Source organism: Danaus plexippus (genome assembly GCF_018135715.1).
Source record: "Danaus plexippus chromosome 9 unlocalized genomic scaffold, MEX_DaPlex mxdp_26, whole genome shotgun sequence".
Taxonomy (NCBI): domain Eukaryota; kingdom Metazoa; phylum Arthropoda; class Insecta; order Lepidoptera; family Nymphalidae; genus Danaus; species Danaus plexippus.
This window is the reverse complement of record NW_026869848.1, coordinates 3,845,734-3,862,795: the sequence shown is the minus strand read 5'-3', so window position 1 is coordinate 3,862,795 and position 17,062 is coordinate 3,845,734. Positions and strand designations below refer to the sequence as shown.

Here is a 17,062-nt window from a genome sequence, read left to right as displayed (position 1 = left end):
TCGGCAGTAGGCTTTGCGCCAGCGCTGAGAGCGAACGCGGTCGTGAAGGCGTTTATGAAGTGCGCGAGTCAATATAACGAGTGTAGCTGCAGCGATCGAGTAAACAGAGAAACATGGAAGTGGCCGGTCAATGGCGTCGAGAGTGGGCTGGTACAGCGGAATATGGGAAGGTAACGAGGACTTAAAGTAATATATTATCATAACACTGTTTATATGAAACAAATATGTATATCAAACTTACATTAGCATAAATAACCTAAAGCTACAGAAGTATATAAAGTTGGTTCATTATTGTTTTCATATTCTCCAATAATATTAAATAGTTACCCCTGAATCAGAGTTCATAGATCTTTCCAAAAATCTCTACTCCATTCAATCTTATTCATATGACAGAGATTATGGCATTTGGGTTTGTGAGCGGTCATTGCCAAAATTATAAACTTGTCATTTCCTTATATAGAGTAAAAAGTCGACGCGGCTCAGCCAGAGCAAGTTATTTGTCGAACAAAAATGAATCATACGCTATGGTACTTTTAAGTTCCCAGTATGTGGGTATTGCTTTTAAGTTTTAACCTTTGTTTCAATAAAAAAGTGGATACATAAATGTTTTAAAGGTCTTTTTCATAATTATAATAATTCTACTAACTCATTGATTTTATTACTGTATTACTGTACCACAACAACCAAAACATTGCGTAGCGTCTTAGTACTTGAATAAAATTTTAATGTTATTATTTCACTAAAAGAATAAAATAATCTTTTTGTGTAAGTACTATTCGACGTTTATTCTATTTTTGAAACAAAAAGTCATAGAGTACGTATACTGTATATAATATTTTTTTAATAAATGTTGATGTTGTTTATTCATGTTAAATCTTGCTCACCTCATGTCAGATCGCGGCACTATGAGTATAAAATACTAATATATTATATATCAATGGTAACTAAGATGTTCACTACAATTAAAAACTTGTAATACAAAATGTGTTGTACGTCTTATTCATAAATAGGTAAAAACCTATTAACCATTTTTTTATGTGACTGTTTTAACATTAGACGTAAATCATTCCATTGTGTAGAGCTTTTAGCTTTTTATTAAAACATTTTTAACAATTTTACAATATCATTATTTTATAATTCTACTATACATAACATATAATTTGATTTATTTAAGTATATTCCATAGTTATTTATTTTCTACTGTGGGTGTACAAGGACTACGTCATGGTTAAACGAAATGGATAAGCAAAAAATTTGAATACTTAATGAATTTAGTTTCATACGAAATTGTAGATTGTTCCAACTGACGACTGATGTAATTCTGTTATAGTTCTTACAAAACACATAGTCATAAACGAATTTAGAAAGTCAAAGCATTAGATCCTTAATATGCATTGTAATATTAGATGAAAATAATTCAATTTTTTGTAACGATAAATATATTTAGAATTAGGATTGTTTATCAGACTTAAAAATACCGAGATTTATAAAAATTAAACTTCAAAATAAAATATGCATCTATTTCTAGGTAAGTATGTAGGAATTTAAATACTGAGATTAAATACTGAGATAATATTTAAAAACTTCCTAGAAAAATAAGATGTCGAATAAAAGAAAATACATTTAAATTCCGTCGTGAATTTTTCAGAAACCGGTAGAATACACGAACAATAATAATGCATGGTTTGTTTGACCATTAACTACAAAGAGGATTGAAAATTAATCAGACTTTTTATTCACGTAGACTGTCGGAACCTTTGCTGTTTAAATTATACAAGACACATTGTATCATAAATAAATAATACCCTCGTGCTCACTCACTTATTTAAGGTTAAGTATAGAAGTCCTCCATATAAGAAATTTTTAGAACAGGTTTTAAACACATAAATTCATCCATATATTTGATTTTTTTTCATGATTTGTATAACATTGGTACACACAAACCCAGGCGCAGACATTTATAGTATCAGATTTAAGAAATGTTCATCGTTTCTATGTAATAAGTGTATGAGATTCTAAAATGGTTATTCAAAGAAGAATTGCAATGCTGCAGTGCCTACGTGATATTTACAGAAGTTTAAGAAAATATAGTACACTTGTTAAATACAGTCTCAAAATAAACACTCTCCTGTAAGTTGAGTTATACCTACCTTGATTCAACATAATGATTATCTATTTACGAAAATTCTATTAGAGAATTAGACAGAGACAATTATCATTAAATGTAACAGATTTTGGAAGTTAGATGTTTTATGTCCTCTAGGCAATTAATACATTACGTGATTGCCATAAACCTATAGCGAAAGCAAAGAAGTCTTACTGCTTAATATTAAGTAGGTATATTAATTAGTATTAATATATTGTAGTCAGCTTCAGCTGTAATTCTAAAGGTTTTCTTTATAAAACAAAAATAAAATCACTTTAATTTTCACGCACGATAATTTCATGCTAAAAATATAGCAATACAAGTTTAGTTAAAACGATTACTGAAATAGAAACAGTATAGAAAAAAGATTTTTTTTTATTAAGCATATAGCATGAATCCGAGGAAAGCGACGTCAAGTAGCTGACAATCAATCAGTTATTTCAATTATATTACCCCGTTATTATTTATACATGTCAATAAACAACATAGGGTGCGTTAATACTAAAAAGCACAAAATACAAGGAATCGTTTTGAGAAATTATTTGTACGAGAGAAAGTTTCGTACGCGAGGAAGGTGACAACTTAACTCTTTTCTTAAACATTAGAAAATGATTGGTTTGTTTAGAATTCACTTCCTGGAGCTACTGTCTGGGCTTTCTCCACGCGGTCTTCTGTGAAAAATGTAATTTTTTTGACGATATACATATGTAAGCTTATTACATTGTTAAAGATATGTTAGTATCAGACACTTTAATTCCCTCTTCTATATACTTATTTTGTTAGCCTACCTTATAATTTGGTGTATCATAATTTGCTGACTTAATAATTCTTGTTTCTTACAAAAATAAAATAGTTTGTGTTTAATGTATTCTATAAAAGCCTTTTAGAAAATTTAATTTTGGGAATTGGAAGATGTCATTCTTTATGATTGGATATTACGACTTCTGTTTTGTATTTCCCTAACTCCAACTAAGTTCAGTAACTTGATAGTACATTACTCAGAAATGTAATACTTAAATATAACAGGGCCTTGGGTCTTTGGCGCAATCAGATTACAAATAATAAAAAAGAAATAATAATAAATATATAAATAATTTTACCATTTAGGACTTTATATTATGCAAACAAGATGTTGTCTGTTGAGCAAAAATGCATCGATCAATGCACATCACATAATATTATATCTACTAACAAATCTTGAAATGTTTTAATAATTGTTATTGTTTGTAAAAATATTATTATATTCTCAAATCATTCAATATGATGAACAAAGTTTCTTGTTCTGAGTTAATTTTTTTAATAATGCATATTTCGTGCTAAGTTTTTTATTGGAAACAGCTTAATATATAAAAAGTTTTCAGTGTATTCTGTATGAACTTTGATTAATAGTGTAAACCATATCCTTATAAGCATTAACGTAGGTTATTAAATGAGACACGGGAAATACTTTGTATTGATGTGACGAATCAAACTTGAGTTAAGCATACTAAACGGAAAATGCCATACGTGTTATTGGTACCTACCTATATGCAAAATCTAAACTGACATTCTATTTTTAACTTTTAAAATTGGAACTATAACTAAATCGCCTGAATTTTTTGCTATGTATGATGTCGGTTTTATTTTAATATAACATTGTTATAATAATAAGCGTGAGTAAATGTTTTATAAATATTAATTTATCCCACGTTGTTTATTACACTTAGTGATGTCCATTGTAGTATCGAACGCAAATATCGATATGAACTCATGAAGGTTAAGATATTTACATATAAAAAACGTTATATATAGTCACTTGCCTTAGTTCCGAATATAGGAAATGTTTTATGTTTAAACCCTGTTTATGTTAATATTTTTACTTAATTTATTCGGTCTACTTATTTAATGCTTATAGAGAGTATTAATAATAAATAGGTGGTTTTATGAAAACGCGAAATAATAATAGGTATAAATGACTTCATGAACGTGTCGTCTTCGAAGTGTTGTATCGTAGAGTCTATGGAGATGATATCTATAAATGATATTTTTCTCAGAAATCTGTGCCTAAGTAGTAAGTTTAAAAGTAACATTACTAATAAAAATAACTTATACCTGCAAAGGAGCCCGAGAGCCTTATTTGAATGACTTTTTTACAAGACTTGAGCAGTGACAAGACATAGTTTGAGTCATGTTAAGGCTAATAACATACGTACTACATATAAGCACGTATCGCTACTAATTTCATTTAGAACGACATTTGCAACTGTTCTATGTTAGAGCTTAACAAGGAATTGTACGTAAAATATGGTCTGGTATCACGACTCTACTTTATTCATGCATTTCTTAATGGCTTGCTTTCTTACAGTATCCTGTGAAAAGTTAGAGTAAAGTCTCTCTCTTCATTCTCTAAACTTGTTATAATAATTTTTGAAGTGATAATAGGGACAATTAGAATTAATGAGCTTCAGGCCATCATGAGCCGTTATGAGTCTCGTCTTAAACCTAAAAAGTTGTCGTAAAAAAGAATGTTACTTCGATGCTTAATAATAATTTTCCTATTAAAAATTAATATGAGCTTATTCTACATACACATTTATCGTTAGAATAGAATAAATATTATCAAAAATGAGAGTAATACTCTACACATGGCATTTTTTCCTGTAACTTATAAGTAAATTTTATTTTGTTTCTTTTAAAATTTCAATAATCTTTTAGGCATTAAAATATATAAATGTATGTATATATATATTCTTTTGATATATAATTGAAAATGCAAAAGGTGAGCACATTATCGAGTATGTCTGTTTATTTTTTTGTGTTTTATCTGATATTTGTTTGAGTTAAAACCTATAATTTATTTATAGTTAACGAATTCCGGACACGTCATCAGTAATCAAATTATGTTTTTGTATGCATTCTCAGCACGTTGTACCTCAGTATTTAGCATTATAATTTAAAACGTCATACAATGAACTTAACACGTTTTTATTATAAGTTTAATATACAAACATGCATATACAAACTTTGCTTGAAGGTTTTGCTGATTAAGCGCATGTCATTTTCGTGTGTGCAATATCCCGGAAATCCTGTGCAAAGGCCACTTCGAGGTTTCGTTATAAATTTTATTTTTTTATTTTATACAACAACAATAGCTGTTGATGTTTATAGTTTTAGTTATATTTATTTGTAGTATTTTATTTATGTATATACAATACAAAAATCTATTTAAATATTTTGAGCCTTGTATGTCATTAAAATATATATGAATTGGCACTGCCATAAAATAGTAATAAATTATGATAAAGTTATAGATAGTTAAAAGCTTTGTTACTAACATCTACCTACAAAATTTAAACAAATTTGTCACCAGAAGGTATACGTAGGTGTGGCAACATTTTATAGTGATCTAATCCATCTCTCTTGACATGCATAAATTTTCCTAAATGGTTATGGATATAAAACAGATCAAACATGATCTATAAATTACAAAAGTCATGTTCTCATAATATCATATATTTTATTCTGGTACAGAATCGGTGTTTCCCGCGGTTCTCTTTATAACAGTCACTTAATTATGCTAAAATCGTTAACTCACTAGAGTCAACGACCATCTATCGAGCGATCATCGGCACTTTTCACATCCGTTAAAGCTAGTTGATTTTAAATTTACAGTTGTTAATAAACGCAATTACTGTGACCGTTATGGTTTTGCAATGAGAAATATGCATTCTTACGGGAAGTCTGTGGGTTGATGTCGACCTTAGTTTAAGTTTCAGTGTGCATACTAGTGACGTCATTATTTCACCGATATCTACATTACCTTGATCCATTAGCAAAACCGGTAACAGACTTGATGTTTAGTGCAATTAACACGATCTCTGAATCTAAAATATCATTTAATCATTGCGGTGATATTTTTTATACATGAATTACTCTATTTAAAATCCATTATTTCGACTTAATATGTTATAGTTATATTATACATTATAAGAATCACTCCTAAACACAGTATATCACTATGTTTGAACGAATTTCTGCCATTCTGCTTTGCGTTCGAATTCATCAATTGCAACAATAAAATGCAATGTTGATACTTGTTACAAATGAAGGCCACAATCACCACAATGAAAGTGTGTGGTAAATATGACAATACAGACAGACTTGTGTTATAACATAAACTTTTGTTGATATTCTGAGTTACGATACTATATCTTAACACTTTTGATGCGGTAGCTTTAACTCTCTAAATTATCTTTTTATCTCATGATAAATTATAATTCATTCGATAGTTTCTTGATATATAGTATTTATACCTACAGGACTGGCTTATTCTGGCTTACGATTGCCGCCCACAAGTCTAGCTATGTTTAAGTAATGAAAAAACCCACGACAATATATTAGGTATTTTTACTTTTCTGAGATATTTATGCTGCATTTTCTGTCATAATAAGTAAACGTCGTCCGTATTTGTCTGAAATTTTAGCGTTTTGCGTGGTACCTTGTTAAATTTCAGTTTTCGTCCTAATAAATTTATTATTTGTCAGTAATAGTGTCATCAAGTGACACAACCAAATCGTGTAGGCTGTTTGTTATAGATAAAAAAAACATTCCCATTATTTCTGAGTGTAAATAAATTTATTAAAAGATGTGAATATTGGATGTCAAAAGGGCGTTTGATCCCATAAGGTAAACCTAAGTGAAATGTAGGTTGGACGAATTGCATATGCGTTGTGCAAACCGATCATATTTAGATACAAGATCAAATTACTTGCGGCTTTCAATATCACTTTACTCGAAGGAATAGTTAAATTTAGATAGTTATTTTATTTCAACAATTTTTAGATAAAAAGATTTTACTTAAAGAGTTTTATTTTTTTGTATTCCGCTGAGAGAGACATTTTTATCAAAGTATTGTTTTGAAGTCAATTTTTATACTGAGATGGAATAAATAATTAAGAAGTAATTGTAGGTTATCGAAGGTGGTGTGACAAAACGTGTAGCCCGAGCCATGGAAGTATTGAACGCTAGTGCTCCTGGGGCTAGCGTGCGAGTCATGCGCGCCGCCTACCACTCGTCATCCGGTCCTGGAGCACCCACCGCCTCCTACTTGATGCACTCTTCCAGACAAGTAATGCTTCCATTCTTTACAACATGTTGTTGATAAAGCAATCCGCTAATAACCTCATAATCTACAGGTCCTATCATCGGGTTATAATTTCTTAGAAACACCGTCACTGCCAACAAAACCTCTGGAAATATCTTCAACACCACTATATTCATCACCCGACAGCGAAACGGAAAATTATAAAGTAACAGAGCCAGATGACTTTGAAATATCTGAACCTTCAAAGTGGAGAAGATCCACCGGGGCAAGTTCTATTCGGATGCCTAGCGAAGAATCTTCATCGGCAGATAACGCGAGTATAATTGATCTCGATTCAAGATCTAGTAGTAGAAGTACTTTCCGAAGAAGCTTTAATGGAAAACATGACGTTAAGGGAATCAATGGGAATACGAGGATTTCCCCTTTACTTGATGCACCTACAACATTGAGCACGCTTAAATATACTTCTTTATTAAATGCCAGTGATGAATGGAATAACAGAAGGAAAAGTTACAGCTTCGAGGACACGTCACCAATGAAAAAGATCAATGACGTTATCAACTTAAGTATAGATTCATCTACTGACAGTGGAATTTGCAAGTCAACAGAATTATTTAATGATTCTAACAATTCGACGGTCCCCAAAAACAATGAACATTTGGAACATACATCAGAAATAAAACAAGACTTTAAAGACTGGCTTTCGAAAAATAGACGGAATACGTACAAAGAAATCAAAATGTCGCCACCAAAATGTGTTCACATTCATGATGATAGTAATATAACACTTCAATCTACAGGAAAAGTGACAATAACTCTGCCTGTAGACGTAACATACTCGGAGCAGTATGAAAATCAATCTAAATCAAGCGATGAAAATGACCGTAAAACTAAAAAAGTTGAGTTTTGCAAGACAGAGTTACATTTCACAGCAGATACAGGTACCGTTAATATTATTGCAACCGACGAAAAACCGCCACCGTCTAACGATTTTAGAAGAAGGAAAAGTGCTTTCGTACCATTAAATGAAAAGAGTGACAGACCGATAACACTATTTGGCATTAAACCTGAAATTTCTGAAATTGATACCAACTATGGCGTTTCGAATCATAGCTTAGGCGATAATGACGAGAATACAGCAGCTACAAAAGGTATTCTCAAAAACAAAATTCCGAAGCCCAAACCATATCTTTTGGGTGAGAACATGGCATTTGGGACTTCAAATAATCAGAAGACTGACGAATTTGAGAAATCTGGCACCGTGCTAAGTGCAGTTTCATTGATAAATAGACAGTTGCAGTCTGAAAGGCGATACAGTAATGACACAACATCCAGCGCTACAAGCGATCTGGATTTGAGCCCTCATATAAATAAACCATTCAGGACACCAAACAAAGGTAGTATTGTATATTTAACATATAAAACACATATTTTAAACAATAATTAGAATATTTAAAACATTGGACATCGAATTACTTTTCTTGCAAGTCTTTTTTACACAGAAATATTAAAAATTGTTACTTATTATAATGCTTAACATATTGTTATGTTTCATTTTTAGATCCACTACTACGAGGCAGCTCAAATCAAAAATTTTCTACACGTTCTATCGAGTCATCAATTCAATATAATTCGAAAATAAGTTCAAAACCATCGTCTATATCACCAACGCCGAGCAGGAGTCAGATAAGAGAACTTCGTGGCAGTGAATTAGCTTACTTTGGGATTTCTAATGACCTAAATAATACCTTTGACCATAACCAAGATAATTTGCAAGAAGAAATACTCCACTCTGTAAAATTAGTTCAAAAAATATCAAACAGTGTTTGCAATAGCGAAGCAGAGTCTGACGACGGGCACGATTATCAGAATATTTCTACTAGTTATGATCTTAAAAAACAAGCCACTCCCACTCCCAAACCAAGGACGAAATACAGTGATGTGAATGGAAAAATTACAGAGCATAGAGTATTACAATCAATTACAGAACAAGAAACAGATTTAGAGGGGTCGTCCAAAATAAACCAAAATATTCTTAATAATCCAAAAGAGAGCATACATCCACCTCGAGATAAAAATAGAAGCACGGTCAATAAAGAGAACGTTGTTATGCAAAAGATTACGAGGAAAACTACTTCAGACAATTCTTCTTTCCTAATGTATGTAAAAATATTTTCGAACCTTTTTTCTAAATTAAGAATTCATTTTTTATTTTTACTTTATTTTGTATGTTCACAGAAAAGATAACCATTCTTTGAAGAGAGAGAAAGAGGCGAAAAATACCACCAAAGAATACGGAAATCTTAAGTTAGAGAGAAAAACGTCACGAAAAGAAATTAAAAAACCGGAGTCACCGACATACATTAATGTGGATACAAAAAAACATCCCCCCGAAAGAGTAAAGAAAACATCACAGGATTTAAACGCCAAGCAGAAAAGTACAAGTGAGAAACGAGAGTCTGCTAACTCCAGAAAAGATGAGAGAGAACGCATATATTCAATAAAATCGACTGAGCCTATTGACAAAAACAGAGAAAACCATTACAAAGAGAATAAAGAAAAATACGAAGATAAACGAGATCAGCAAACTCCATTGGTAAAGAAACGTGCACAAAAGCGGACTGAGAAACTATGTACGCCAGAAAACCCTCCGAAAGATTCTGTCAGGCATTCTTTATCTATGGAAAATAAAGCTTCACCAAGAAAAGTCGACCTAAACTATAAATCAATCAAAAACGGCTCTTTAAATAAAAATAATTTCCGCAGTACAACCAATAATTCCGCAGGAAACGGTAGCTTGTCAAGAATTGAAAAGAAATCTGAAAACGATTACTCTAAAAGGGATACGATAAAAATTCCAAAAATTACCACGGTCCATAAACAAATTCTAGGCGACAACACTTCAAACGGCAAGAAAACAACGTCAAAATCTCATCGTGACACATTAAATTCTCAACAATCGTTACAATCGAATCAAAACAAATCGAGTAACGTAAAAATCGATAAATCAATAAAGCCTCATCGTAGCAAATACGTTATAAATTACGATGATAAAAATGGAACAGTATCATCTGTTTGCAAAATTAAAACTGGTCCCGGTACGTATAAAAGAAAAATTATCCCTGTAGAAAGTAAAGATTACGAACCGACTAAAGGTTTAAACAAAATAGCCCTGCGTAAGTAATCGTGTGCATGTTATAATACTCATACTAAAAGCTATAGAAACGTTAAACCCGAAAATATTTCAGTAAACCTACCCGACCCTCACTGGATACAAGACAAGGCATACAGAAAAAAATGGAAGTCGACGCATGATCAAAGATCTTGCCAACTGCTGTAATCTATTTGTGTTTTAAGTGTTGTGCCCACGAGTCGTTTTATATATGTATTAATAGTAAGTAAGATAATGATCTCACAACTGAACTTGTATTGGGTGTGATATACAATGTGCCGTCTAACACTGCTGTCGCAATTAATACAATTAAAATATTCCATAACAAAAAACAGTTTTATTTATTATACAGTTGTCAATGGATCTTTATCGCACTGGCTCACTACGACATCAACTTGGTTGTCCAAATCGCTTTTAAGGTACTCAGAGAATATTTTGAGAAAACCTCTCTCTGAATCCGAGTGGTTTGTTAGTATTACAGATATTCCCCTTTGGGCAGCGTCGAGAACATCATGATGGAGCATTTCACCTGGAATAAAAATTTTACATCATCCAAAACAATTATATTATTATTTTTTGTTACATACAAAATGATTTTATATACCTGTCAGGAATAAATCTGCGTGCTCCACTTTTTTCAGCACTGAACCTCCCGAGCCCGCGCATAGAGCAACTGTCGTTATATTGTCAGATAGCGTTTTTCCTTTTCCGAGTGCTAAACGAACATATTTCAATCCAGTCACATCTTTCACTCTTGTTATAGCTTCGGACAACTTTAATCCTTTATTAATTTTAAGAGCACTTAAAAAATATTTACAAAATTAGTGATTACATCTCGTTGTGAATAGTTGATACCTGCGTCAGTGTTGTTAGATAAATTAACAAAATTTTAGAATGAGCAAGAACACTGAACACGCAATTTTTGTAAAACTGGTTGTTTAGATAAAAGGCAAGGGTTTCAGAATAAAACTTGGAGAATTTTAATGATATCTATCCAGTAGTTTGGAGGCGTTGCCTAAAAGAGCAGACCTTATCATATTTATATGGATATGCCAGATAACAAATATTTAATGTCAAGATCCGCAGATACGAATAAATATATATTATCTGTTAGACTCCATCAATGATTTCAAAAGGTTTTTACTTTTTGATTCAACACGATTTAGTCGCTTATGTAAAGTATTATATGTGCTTTTGATAACTGTAAATAATTAAAGTTTATGTTTCTTCTTAACAATCAGACATATTTTTACCGTCCCGCGCCAGTATCCGGATCTTCACCAGGTATAATAGGGACTGATTCGGTAAAAGGAAATGCATTCGCCAACCAATCGTTTACACCTCTATTCACAGAATCCCAGCTTGTATGGGGAGAAAATAATGCAATTCTATTCTCAAGCAACAATGATACTATACGTTCCTTCCACGACCTACAAAAATATCCACATATTAAAAGCGGTTTTATATTACAGTCAAAAAGCAAGTTCTTATACTAACTTTTGAACAACCGATTTTATAGGTGCAAAAATTGGTGGATGGTATGATATAATCATTTCACAGTTTTGCTCCTTAGCTTCAAGTGCAACGTCTTCTGTTAAATCATTTGTTAATAAAATTTTTGTAATATTCCTGCAAAGATAAGTAGACCTTATATGACACATACACAAAAGGATAATAAAGTATTATTGTGATATTAAAATATATAGTATACATTTATTTTCATAATAAGTCTAATTATTTGAAACTTTTACAAATAGTACTTTTATATATAATTCACCTTTGTATGTATATTATAGGCCTTTTTTAATGTATTGGTATGGCAATTGTTACCAATTAACATCCGTTATGATAAATACATACCTAGGTGAATATGGTTCCACTAATAAACCAGTATTGTCCCAATTCTCTGAAAGCTTTAATGGAGCAAACTTCTCTAAGGCAGTTAATACTACACTAAGCTTTAGGCCAGTTTCTTCACCGCTTGACATCTTGGGTGTTACTGTAGTAATTTTTCTCAAAAAACTGGTTTTTGATACAAATTGTCTTCCAATTATTGAAATGATCATTAGAGAGTAACTGTAAAGACAGAGAAGCGAATTTTTGAGATAGTACAATTTTTATAATTTGCCTGTAGAATCAGTACCGAAATGATAGTACACGCAGAATTGTAGTAAACCATTTATTACACATAAAATAATCAACATTATGTACAAAATATCATCAATATTATTGAAGTCCTATTAACAAGTAAAATGAATAACTATCTTATATCTATCTATCTATTCCATGATAAACTTCCATATTCTTATTTCACCATCGTCACTGCATGACAACAGTTCACCATTGCCGGAAGGATTCCACTGCACACAATTAACATCTTGAGAGTGGGCATTAAGTTTTGTGCAAATAAGATCAAAAGATGGTGCGTTCGGATCAGAATCTTCTGCTTCTTTGAATATTCTCAAAATGTCATCGCCGCATGCAGTAACAAGTAATCCAGTTGTATGACACCAAGATATGTCATATATGCATCTCGTGTGGTAACCTGATAATGTGCACACACACTTCCATGTTGCATCTTCACCATCAACTATAACACCCTCTTGGTTGTCAGGACCATAACTTTGCCAGATTTTCACAGTCTTATCATCACTGCATGTGGCTAATCTTTTGCCAGTTTTATCGAAAGCCAAACTCCAAACTGTGGAATCATGTGATTGCAAGGTTGCTATACAGGTCCAATCACTGTCTAACTGATCTTCTTTGTATATTTTCACAGTATTATCATAAGAGGAAGAAGCCAGAATGTCTGAGGTTGGATGCCATACAACCTATAATAAATAAGAACATTGTAAATACAAGTATTTCTCAAAACATATGATTTCTGAAGGTAGTGTTGTTTGTACAAACTTTTTTAACATCCTGGTTATGTGAGTTCAGCACTGCCTCACAGACATATTCATCATCACCAGCCACTTCCCAAACCCAAACCGATTTATCTCTTCCACAAGTAGCTAGTAAATTTCCAGATGGAGACCAAGAAACACTCTTAACCTCATTCTCATGTCCCTCAAGGGTCGCATTGCATTCAAATTGACCTAATAACAGGTGAATAATTTAGATCTTATTAATCTTATCTTGACATTTACACATAACACAACCATCTCTTTTGAATACACACCACTCTTTTTGTCCCAAATTGCTGTTGTTCCATCAAAACTTGCCGAGGCTAAAAAATTTCCACATGGAGACCAGGCAACTTCTCTTATGGTGCGTTGGTGGCCATCCACCAACACAGTTTTTGTAACCCATTTATCTCCTTCTTTACTCCATAGTTTAATAATTTTATCTTCTCCACAAGACGAAAACATGTTACCAAGAGGATGCCACGATACATTCCAAACAATACCTTTATGGCCAATTAAATTTTGCACTAATTCCAACTTTGCCATGTTTTATTGTTATTGAAGTCCTTTACTAAAATTATAACTTAAAATCTAAACACGTCCATATAAAAGTATACCATATCAATAAAAACAATTATTTGTGGTTGAAATAATATGGAGTAAATTATTTATTTCTATAATGAAAAGAGTCCTGTCCGGTCTTTGCAAGTTTTCTAGGATATAGCCTAATTTACAAATTTATCGTATTTGTTTGTGGGAAACCAAATTTTATTACTTACATTATTAAATCTGTTTCTCGTCTTTCTTCCACAGCTTTTTGTAGAATGACGAAGTACTTATAAACTTCAATCGAAAATGTTTCAATAATTAATGTTCAATGTTCCCGTCTCTAGTCACATATCACGGATCACCTGTCATATGTAACGTTGATCACATCTTTAGTTATGTTACAAGATTAGGTTTATATAAATTATTAATTAATGTTATAAAAACTTTTTTTTTAAAGTAACATATTTTATTTAAAACTGCAAAATTTTCTTTAATTTTTTTTTATTATTGTTGTTAAGTATATTGCAAGTAATTAGAAATATTTTCATTTTTATTATAAAAAAATAATCAGCATCATTATATTATTTAAATGAAATTAGTATTATTCGGATATACTACGCGGATTTTATTATTTAAAAACTACATAATCCCGACGTTTCGGTTACTTTGCAGCAACCGTGATCACGGGCAGAAGAGTTCACCTCGAATAATACTAGTTTCATTTAAATGAATAAAACTCGCGAAAATCTTAGATCTAATTATCATTACATTATATTATTTACAAAAAAAAACAATAAACAATATAAAAGTAAACAAATTCAATAACTACACGGAGAAACATAAAAGACAATAGTCAATAAGTACCTAAATATGTATTTGATTTAAAAAAAAGTCTTGTGTTAAAAAGTTTGATTTTTTTTTAAATTTTAAATTTTTCCCTTACGAACTTACATTGTTTTCTTCGTTAATAATAAGTAGGTACTTCTTCAAAAGCAGAATCATAGACTTAATTAGTCAAGTTGACATCAGAATTCAGAACGTTAACGAGGATTTTTTTACATATTGTAATCTGCACTGTCTACTTTGTATTTAATGTTTTATAAATTATAATTTATATTCTTTGCAGCACTAAGTATTTACAGTTTATAGGTACTGTTAAATATATGTACCTAATAAAGTAAATTTTAATATACCGAGCTACCAAAAACGTTTAAGCGCCAAATTTTATACATCCCAATGCTCAAATAGTTATTAAGTTATTCGTTTATTTTCAAACCTTTGAACCGCGGTAACCTCAAACAACACACAATATTTAGTGTTAATGCAATGGATAACAGTAATAAAATAGTACCACCACATTTAAATGCTGAAGTTTATCGAACTGATACGACTGGAACAAGCACGCAGTCATTTTTAGACTACATCCGTATACACAATGGTAATTTATTGGAAACCATCTTGTTAATTTTCATTTAAAATTACTTAAAAAGAAAACGGAATTTTCAACTGATTATAATAAATAAGTAACTCTAATTTTACACTTCATTTGTTTTTTTACAGATGGGACACTATTGGTTGGATGTTCAGAACTAACCGGAAGGTACTGGAATGGTGGAGCAAACATTTTTGACAAGGCTAAACAGGGTAAAAATGTTGGTAGTGGAACGAAAAAATGTATTTACCTCACCAGCGGCACTGCTGATGGGTGCTTTATTGAGAGTTCCAATAAGGTATTTTATTTTAAATGTTTTGATTTTATTGACCTGTTATGTAATTATTAATAACATTAAATATGTATGTTTATGAGTATAAGAGATTTTGGTGCAAAATACATAGTAATTTTATAGTTTTAAATATAAATACTTATACTATAGTAATCAAAAGATATTAAACAAAAGCATTTTTTTAGATTTTATTATGTGAAGACAGTGGAGCGGTGAGTATATGGAATAACAAAGATGATGCTTGGAAGCAATGGAGTGAAGAACTATCTGTGGCAGAACACGATGGTGGTGTAATGGCAGTGGACTGTCTTAGCCCTGGCAAAGAATATGTTACTGTTGGAGCAGATGGCAATGTGAAGGTAGTTCATAAGTTTTTTATTATTATGGGTCATTCATTATAAACATACATTTTTAATAAGCAATAGTAATACAAATTAGTTGATGATAAAAACTCAACCATGGTATATTTCAGGTTTGGGATATTATTGATCTGATTTGCATGAGAAATTATATAGCAGCACACAATAGGCCAATTTATGGTCTTTCAACACGCCCGTCTTCACTTACAAGCTTTGCTACAGGTTCCTTAGACTATTATATAACGCTCTGGGATGAAAATGTTTCCAAACCTGTATTAGGTAATTAATTTATAAATATATTTTATTTAAAGTTATTCCTCCAATTGAAACACTGTAATGTTTATGATAAAAAAATTAAACTTTTCACTGTGAAAATGTATTTTTTTAGATCTTTTAAAAAATGATTGTGGCATTCGCTGCTTGCAATGGTATGACGAAGAGCACATCCTTTTTGGTGATGAATCTGGAGTTTTAAGTTTGATTGATGTAAGAAATCCTGAGAACAAAATAAAACTCGCCGAGTTTCCTGCAGCCATACATAAAATTAATATACAGCCAGCGTAAGACATCTTTATTAATTTCAACATCTTATATTAATATATATAAAATTTACTTAATCAATATCAATATTATTAAATTCTAGCTTTCAATTATTTCATCTCTTTCCAGATGTAATCGAGTTTCTGTGTGTTGTGATAACAAAATTGTATCGGTCTTCAACATCACGGACGATCTTAAATTAAATCTGATTTATAATAACAGAAATTTACATAGTAATTTTGTCAGGGGAATGGCTTGGGATGTAGATGACAGAAGTCTCTTACACACAGTTGGCTGGGATGGAGAAATCAAGACGCACAATGTAACATGATCTAAGCATAAAATGAATAAAAAATAAAAATCATAATTTTCGTTTTATTATACTGATTTCCATAAACAAAATTAGGGCATAAACTTGTTTTCGCTGTTATATAATAAATTGATTGATTGTTGTTTTATTTGCAACTAATTTGAAAATAGAAGTACATATATTTAAGTAAATTGATACTTGTGATTATAGATAGTCTTCCCTCTATTACTATGACATTTTGTTTATTTTTTTTTTTATTTTCAACTTTCGCTT

At 31.2% G+C, this 17,062-nt stretch overlaps 3 protein-coding genes across 5 annotated transcripts; 2 read left to right on the top strand and 1 right to left on the bottom strand.

Annotated features, from left to right (window-relative positions):
* LOC116767324 (uncharacterized) lies at positions 1 to 10,733 on the top strand. Of its 2 annotated transcripts, none has more exons than XM_032657589.2 (6): positions 1 to 170; positions 7,095 to 7,253; positions 7,321 to 8,626; positions 8,791 to 9,388; positions 9,468 to 10,327; positions 10,478 to 10,733. In XM_032657589.2, the coding sequence occupies exons 1-6, from the start codon at positions 114 to 116 to the stop codon at positions 10,567 to 10,569; spliced, it is 3,072 nt and encodes a 1,023-aa protein (XP_032513480.2). In that variant the 5' UTR covers positions 1 to 113; the 3' UTR covers positions 10,570 to 10,733. The 2 variants fall into 2 exon arrangements, with proteins under 2 accessions (XP_032513480.2, XP_032513479.2); XM_032657588.2 differs by having other exon boundaries at positions 9,468 to 10,405.
* LOC116767325 (probable cytosolic iron-sulfur protein assembly protein Ciao1) lies at positions 10,724 to 14,247 on the bottom strand. 2 transcript variants are annotated; one of them, XM_032657591.2, is made up of 6 exons: positions 14,087 to 14,247; positions 12,262 to 12,477; positions 11,899 to 12,030; positions 11,655 to 11,831; positions 11,006 to 11,202; positions 10,724 to 10,930 (listed from the first exon to the last, which is right to left on the bottom strand). In XM_032657591.2, exons 2-6 carry the CDS (start codon positions 12,465 to 12,467, stop codon positions 10,746 to 10,748), a joined length of 897 nt encoding a protein of 298 aa, XP_032513482.2. In that variant the 5' UTR covers positions 12,468 to 12,477; positions 14,087 to 14,247; the 3' UTR covers positions 10,724 to 10,745. The 2 variants fall into 2 exon arrangements, with proteins under 2 accessions (XP_032513482.2, XP_032513481.1); XM_032657590.2 differs by lacking the exons at positions 10,724 to 10,930; positions 11,006 to 11,202; positions 11,655 to 11,831; positions 11,899 to 12,030; positions 12,262 to 12,477 and adding exons at positions 12,567 to 13,232; positions 13,312 to 13,499; positions 13,583 to 13,878 and having other exon boundaries at positions 14,087 to 14,246.
* Positions 14,248 to 14,965: 718 nt separating this feature from the next.
* On the top strand, positions 14,966 to 16,846 carry LOC116767712 (methylosome protein WDR77-like). The gene is made up of 6 exons (XM_032658167.2): positions 14,966 to 15,294; positions 15,417 to 15,586; positions 15,766 to 15,939; positions 16,053 to 16,218; positions 16,328 to 16,499; positions 16,609 to 16,846. Exons 1-6 carry the CDS (start codon positions 15,183 to 15,185, stop codon positions 16,808 to 16,810), a joined length of 996 nt encoding a protein of 331 aa, XP_032514058.2. The 5' UTR covers positions 14,966 to 15,182; the 3' UTR covers positions 16,811 to 16,846.
* Positions 16,847 to 17,062: the final 216 nt, after the last annotated feature.